This window comes from Theobroma umbraticum, unplaced genomic scaffold, assembly GCF_002168275.2.
Source record: "Theobroma umbraticum cultivar Fairchild unplaced genomic scaffold, ASM216827v3 scaffold_44.0, whole genome shotgun sequence".
NCBI classification, from domain to species: domain Eukaryota; kingdom Viridiplantae; phylum Streptophyta; class Magnoliopsida; order Malvales; family Malvaceae; genus Theobroma; species Theobroma umbraticum.
This window is the reverse complement of record NW_018397255.1, coordinates 1,692,128-1,699,614: the sequence shown is the minus strand read 5'-3', so window position 1 is coordinate 1,699,614 and position 7,487 is coordinate 1,692,128. Positions and strand designations below refer to the sequence as shown.

At 38.2% G+C, this 7,487-nt stretch overlaps 1 protein-coding gene across 1 annotated transcript; it reads right to left on the bottom strand.

Annotated features, from left to right (window-relative positions):
• LOC110408841 (BEL1-like homeodomain protein 2) lies at positions 1-6,895 on the bottom strand. Its single transcript, XM_021417949.1, has 5 exons — positions 6,451-6,895; positions 4,648-6,110; positions 3,201-3,586; positions 2,434-2,494; positions 1-896 (listed from the first exon to the last, which is right to left on the bottom strand). Exons 2-5 carry the CDS (start codon positions 5,989-5,991, stop codon positions 210-212), a joined length of 2,478 nt encoding a protein of 825 aa, XP_021273624.1. The 5' UTR covers positions 5,992-6,110; positions 6,451-6,895; the 3' UTR covers positions 1-209.
• Positions 6,896-7,487: the final 592 nt, after the last annotated feature.

Here is a 7,487-nt window from a genome sequence, read left to right as displayed (position 1 = left end):
TAGAAGAAAAACAATCTACTATACAATTATAATAAGGACGAATACAGCTAGCTAACTTAATGCTACGTTTATCGTTATGCAATTTTTGTTCCTTAATAGAATTGAAGAAAAGAGGGTGAAAACAAAAGGAAAATTAAAGAAAAAGAAATGAGAATGGGATTTTCTTGTTTTCTATTTTGAGAGAATACTATGGAATATGTATTATGAAATTAACAGCCCCCAAAGTCTCTAACCGAGAAAGAAGAACTCTTCTCGGGCATGTTTCCAGCATGGCGTAGCCCTAGAGTGAGTGACACATCACCAGCCGTGGTCCCGAACCTTATGAGAGTAGAACCAATGTCAGTGTTACCAGAGGTGGTCCCGTAATCCGCTGTGACGATGCTGCCACGACGACACGTATCTTCGACGCCAGCTATCCTGTGGTGCATATCCGAGTCATGGTTGGTGGTGAAAGGCTGGGAAATGGGTGGCGCCACCTCGGTGGCGGTGTTGTTGGTGGGGGAGGTGGTGGTGGTGGGAGGGCTACTGATAATGGTGGTGGTGGTGGTATTGGGGGTGCACTGTTTTGCTTGGTTTTCCGAGAAGCATTGTCTATTGATTGCAATGAATGAAGGGTCATTTTCCATGGCATTGATTTCGGATCTTTTGCCTGCTGGTGTGGTTGTTGTTGTAGCTGTTGTTGTTGTTGTTGGTGTTGATGCTGCTGTGGCAGCTGCTGCTGCTGCTGCTGTTGTTGAAGGCGTTGATGTTTGTGCATTGTTGCTGTTGTTGTTACTATTGTTTGGGTTCCTTTCTCTCTCTTTATCTGTTTCGTCTTCTTTAGTCTCTTGTTGGTACATCTCTTCCACCATGGGTTTCCACAACCGAACCCTGGCATTTATGAACCAATTTGAAACCTGCAAACACATATGATCAGTTTAATACATTGCACCACATGCATTTAAATACCAGGCAAAGACCAAAATCAATGACAAGTTTAACATAACAAGACAAAAGTCGCTACTGATTATATGCAAACCATGCATCAGTGATTATTCTCTTTTTTCTTTGTTTGTTTCCAACGGACAAAGACTAATCTTGTACAACATTAACCTGTCCCTAAACGCTGATTACATGATTAATTAAATTTTAAGAACAAAATCTTCACCTCAATCAGCAATCTTAATTTCTTCCAACATCATGAGCTTACTGTTCTACTTTATGGTCCAGTCCGAAAAAGAAAAAAAGAAGAAAAAGTAGTAGTCCAGAGAAGCAATAGGTAATAAATAATTTACCAGGAATAATTCATCAGGTAGCCATCTTTCCTAACATTTTGCTCAATGATGTCTGTTTGCTATAGAAAGCTCCAAAAAACTTGACACTGTCCAAAAGCAGTCATGATTTTTAAGGGGGGCACCCCATTTATGACCTCGAATCACTGTCTTTTTATTACCAAGTTATAAATTATAAAAGACATAGGACTCGAATTAGGTGTTTGTCTTTCCTATCACGTTGCAGCCACACGTTTCCATTTTGGCTTTCATGCAGACTTAATCAGTGCAAAAACGACTCTCCCCTACTAAAGAATTACCCCCCCATTAATTAAACTAAACCAACATTCTTAAGTCAGATTCTAATATTAATTACTGATATAACTTTGCATGAACATGGCAATGGAATACTGCAAAGTAGTATAAAAGCTAGCTAAATGAATAAAAGTATGGTTGAGTAAACAAATGGGCTTAAAAAGTTTCCTACTACTACTGCTTCTCGAAGTACAGGAAAAAAAAAAATTTATCTTGATGTAGTTATGGGGCTTTATCGTGTGGTTGGAGGGTGTCATACGGCTATTTGATATGAGAGAGAAAAGGAGAGACAAATACAAAGAGAGAGAAAGAGAGAAAATCAAAGCTGCAAACTTTCATGTCTCATCTCTAGTGTACTTTGTCTCTGCTCTTAATATAATCTGTTAAGTTCCTTCACCATTCAGTATTTATGTCTCTCAATTCAGAAATCAGAATCTATGTCCTGGGGTAAAGTATCAGAAGGAAAAGATTATAATAATTCTTTTCTAAATGGAACACAACACACACAAAATAAAAACTTAAAAAGAAAGAAAAGAAAAAGAAACGGCCTTTTTCTCAAAACAGTGAAGGAAACCCCAAAAAAAAAGAATCAGAGAAATAAAACCCAAATCCATGCAAGTTCTTCTGAACTTACTGATGGTTCCTTCCTAAGGGTATCCTTTTCTCTTCGTCTTACCAGTAAGTGATTCTTTTTAAAACCCAGAGGTTCAGGCCCCAAAGGATGAAATTCAAAAAAAAAAAAAAGAGAAAAAAAGAACTTATTACCACCAGCTAATATATATATGTATATATTTTCTTTTACTGAATTTATTGTTTTGTAGTGAAAGAGAAAGAGAGAGAGAGAGAGAGAGAGAGAGAGAGGACCTACCTGATTTCTCGATAAACCAGTCTGTCGAGCCAACAGATGCTTATCTGCATCGCTTGGGTACCTGAGAACGAGACGAGAAAATGACATCAGAGTCCTTGCCCAAAACCGTATAAAGAGACACCGATCTTTATGTAACCCTAGATAGGATTGAACCTTTCTTTTCTTTCCCTGCATGGGCGTGAGAATCTAAGAGGAGAAAGATCAACAACAGCAGCAGCAGTAGTTTGCAGAAGTAAAGAGGACAACTTTCAGCATCTCTTATTATTTACATGCATAAGCATCACTTCTTTATTACAAGTAATGAAAACAAAAGAAAAAAGAATTTTTTTTACTTGGTTTGGGTGTGCATATGTAATATCATATGAGACAGTGAGAGAGAGAGAAAGAAAAGGCTGTGAAATTATGCTTTAATAAAGTTGTTTTTTTAATAACTAATTTCAGGGTCTATGAGTGACAAAATAAAGCTATATGTGTATCAGAAGGAAAGCAGAGAGGAAATGAAGGTCTTTTAACAGCTTTTTGCTGACGAGACAACACCCAAGGACACTGCATTACTGTTTCCTCTAAACACTAATCAGAAAGTATGACAAAGTAGAAAAAAAACTTGGATTTTGTGAGCTAATAAAGTGTCATTATGTCATATGCTTATTTATGATGGCTTGTCTTTCCACTTTTTACCTTAATTTTTTCCCCCTCTTATCCACTTTCATTAAGAAGATGCAGATTCTAGTGATAGTAGTTTGATGAGATAGGTAAAGGAAACGTACGGGTGGAGAAAATGTTCGAAAAGCCAGGCCCTCAAAATGTTGACAGAACGTTCGGGCAGGCCCCTCTGTGGTCTCCAAGCTTCCTGTTCCATCATTCCCATTTGATGGAACGCCCTCTGCTGTCTCAAGCTTTGCTCCAGCATCTTTAGCCTCGGGGTCTCCCCTTTGGTTATGCCCGAGGTTCCAGCTCCATCTTTCTCACCCAGCAGCTCGCAGCTGTGCTTCAGTTGCGCTGATATCGCATCCTTCAAACACCTAAAATGCCTTGACATTGCCTTCTGAGCAAGGGCAGTGTAAGGCACTGCTGCCCCAAAGCCCATCACTAGATCAAATGAGTTCACGACCATTTGCATTTGTTCACAGTAATGGTTGTATCTCCGGTCCACCTGCAACCATAGAATTACACGACTTCAACTGTTGTTGTTAATCACAATTATAAATGAAGGTAAATGTTGATGATCGCCTTTCGAGTCCTTACGCCAATCCTGGAGGCAAATTTTCTGATGCTAAGAGGAGAATATAATAATAATAATAATAATAATAATAATAATGCTGATCAATGACATGATTTGACATTGGAACGGGATAGCAGACGATGAGAGGATAATGGCAAGTTCCTATTTCAGAATTTTGAAAACCCCCAAAAATCATTTGACAAGACTTAGTCGCTGTTTAAGGAAAGCCAAAAGAATAAATGCGTGAATCAAAGCTTGGGTACAGTGAAATGATTGTTAATGGGAAGTAGGAACAAAGTATATCCATATCCCTTTTTTTTTTTTTTCTGATGTACAGCCAATTGACGGGCTTGTGTGTGAAAACAAAAACAAAGGGCCGGGGATATAGAAAAGAAAAGAAAATTGAAAAAGAAAGGAAAAGGAAATAACAACCCCTTTCCCAAAGGTCAACCAAGTTATAATATTAATGGCTTTCCCTGCAACATTACTATGATGGGTATGGATCTTTCTTCTAGCAGTTGCTCCACAACAATATTGATACGTAATATGGTGGGCTAATAGTCATCTTCCAAATCAGAAGGAACGTCGCTTCTCGCTGGACACATACCCCTAATAGTAGCCTCTCATGTTTCCACCAAACCACAGCCCCAGGGTACCTTAACACCCACCAATCCAATCAGTGTGACACGAAATTTGTGAAATAGAAAAATCAAAGTGAAGCGTAATCAAAGTCTACCAACTAGATCCTATAGAACCCTATTGCACCAGCCGGCTTTTCTCTATCTGGGTTTTGTTTTATTTAGTAAAATATTCACTATAAGTGGCCGGAAATTTTCTATTTGTCCTTATGAAAGTATTTGATTAGAAAAATAAAGGGTGACTAAACTAATGAAAGAAAAAAAAATGGATTGGGTCTTTGACTCTTGAGGGAGAGAGAGGGTGTGAATGAAAGAGAAAGAGAAATGAGAGGAATAGAGAAAGAGATTACATGCCTCATCAAGCATGGATAAAAGTTTGACCTTCCTTCTTTGATGTTCAATTCTATCAGCTGCTGATAAAGGGGGGAGATCCTTTGTTGATGAAGAAGAACCACCACCTCCACCACCACTACTGCCAGGATTAGAACTAGGGTTTGTGTTGTTTCTACCAAACTTGTTCTTCTTGAACTGACCTCTTCCAACACTACAGAATTCTTCTAACAATTCCTGAGCAGCTTTCACATACTTTGAATTTCTCAATACATTGACCATTCCTAATGAGGACCCGAACCCAACATGAACCTGATGGTTTTGTCCTACACCTTGCAAATGCAGTGGCTGATGATGATTACCCAACCCCTTGTACTGAAACTGAGCAGCAGAAGAAGAACCCCCTCCTTGATTATAATACAGTAACCCACCATCTCCCATCCTCAATTCTTCAGCTTTGGCAGCCTCTAAGTGTTGCAAAGAAGATGATAAAGATAGTGATAGCCCTTGACCTTCTACAACACCTCCAATTTCACTTGGGTTGTTGAGTTGGGAACCGGTGGTACCTCCTTCATGAGCACTGTCAGGAACCCAAGTGAATTGAGGTGGAGATAGTACAGTACTAGTACCGAAAGCCCCTCCAGGACCTGATACATTAAACCCTTGAAGAGAAGAAGATGGGTTTGGAAGCAACATATGAAGAGTATTAGAAGTAGTTGCTGGAGGAGGAGATGGTGATCTTGGCTGCGGGTTCATCAAGAAAAGATGCATGGCAGCTGCTGAGTCGGCATTAATGCTCGGTAACTGCTGATGATGCTGTTGAGCTAAACTGTCACGGTTATTGTGACTCTTTGATTCACCTAACTGTCCCAAACCCCCAACAACACCTTGCCTGTTGTTATACCACTCGCTGGTATTACCCGGTGGCCTGTGTGCTCGATAATTAGGCTGTACAGGCTGGTCTAATAACTCGGTAGAGGCGGTGGCGGCAGCGGCCACACCTGAAGGAAAATTGAACATTTCTGATAACATACCTGCTGTTTCATAAACAGGAAGAGCATTTGATTCTTCCTCGTCGATCCCTATTAATGGTGGAGGTGGTGGCTCAAAGCCTTGAACTCTTAGTTTATCTCTCCGGATCTGCTGAGCAAAGTGATGTTGTTGTTGCTGCTGTTGGTGTTCTTGGTGGTTCACAGCTGGTCTCTCGAAGCCATTCGAGAAGCTGAAGATGCCAGCTGTTGCTTGGTGGTAATCTTGGGACATAGAATTTGTAGAATTATTGCTCTTGTCTTGAATTGGAATTTGATGGAGAGTCTTGGAGTGATGAGAAAGAATCGCTGGGACGAGTGGCGGTGTTGCTATGCCCATATCAATATCTTCTTCTTCATGATCATATCCTTCGTTTCTTTGCTCTCTCCCTCTCTAGCAAGTATAGCAGCCCCTACTTGTGCTTTCTCTTCGCCTTTTTGCTGTTCAATTGTGGATCGCTAACCCCAAACAAAAACAAATAACACCCATCTTGGAATTAGTGTTGTTCATCATAAAGAACATCAGAAACACAAAAAAGAAAGGAAAGAAAGGATCAAATTCTCTCAGTTAGTGAAGCAAAAGAAAGAAAAGAGGAAAGAGGGTAAAGAGAGAAGAAGGAACAACAAACAAAAAAGGAAAGGTATGAAATGGGTCTTTGTTGATTATCTTTCTGATTTGGTTGTAACCCTTTTATCATTTTCAGCTTTGGATAATCATATTTCGAAGTTTTTCTTTTTTCTTCCTCCCCCCATGTATGTGTGTGAAAGAGTGTATGTGAGAGTGTATATATAGGCAGACCTTGTTAGAGTTGCAGAGTATGAAAGGATGTAAAGCTCTTAGACATCGTTTTCTCTTCTGTGGTATTGAAAGCTTCTTCAATTCCCTCCCCTTCTCTTTTCTTCTCTTTTCTCTCTCTCTTTCTCTCTGTATATGTGTGTTGTCCTCTGTCTGTCGTCTCTTTCTTTCTCTTTCTCTCCTTTTCTTTCTCTTTGTTGCTCTTTGCAGCAGTGACTGTTTTTTCTTCTTTTCTTTTCTTTCTTTTTTTTTTTTTTTGTAATCACTCTTGTTGCAAAGAAAGGTGAAATATAATGAAGGAATAACGATAATTAACCAAAACAGAAAAGAAAAATAAATTTATAATGGAAGTGGGGAAGGAAAATGGAGGCTGAGACAACAACTGATATCTCTCCCCTAAAGAGAGAGGAGAGCAAAAAACAGGAGGAGAAGAGGTCGCTATTCTTTCTTCTTCACCACTTTTTACTCTCTAATATTTATTATTATTATTTTGTTCTTCAAATGGACAACAAGGAAGTAAAAAAAGGGGGTTAAATTAAAATGTGACATTTGGTAACAATATAATATTAACTTCAGGAAAAAAAGAAAAACAAAGACCTGAGTTTTAATTTTTTGTTAATTAGAAGAAGATGGATTTAAATTCTACTTTTTAGATAAGATATTATGTATTAATTAATGAAATAAATATTTTTTTATTTAAAAAATTTAGATTGGGGGTATATTTGGGTTTAAAATGATTTAATATGTTGATTTTTTTAAAATTAGATGTAAAATAACCTTCAAACAAAAAAAAATAACATTTTATGTTGGAAAAAGTCGGTTATTATTGTAATTTTAATAGACGTCCTTTGGAAACCAACGCAAACTACGGAATAAAATAAAGATAAGGGTCAGTACAAAGTCATCTCAATGATCCAAACTACCACCATCCTTTTTATGTCTTCAATTGACCAAAATACCCTAACTAATCATTATATATATTCATTGATATCAATAGTTGGTAAGGGCAAAAAGGTAATTATGAGATGCTTTTTAATTTT

What these genes read in the sequence shown, in the direction of transcription:
- LOC110408841 (XM_021417949.1), bottom strand. Translation starts at nt 5,991, where the DNA reads ATGGGCATAGCAACACCGCCACTCGTCCCAGCGATTCTTTCTCATCAC. An exon ending in TTCGAACATTTTCTCCACCC is followed by an intron (nt 2,495 to 3,200) that starts GTACGTTTCCTT and finishes TCTCGTTCTCAG; the next exon opens with GTACCCAAGCGATGCAGATA. An exon ending in CTGGTTTATCGAGAAATCAG is followed by an intron (nt 897 to 2,433) that starts GTAGGTCCTCTC and finishes ATGTGTTTGCAG; the next exon opens with GTTTCAAATTGGTTCATAAA.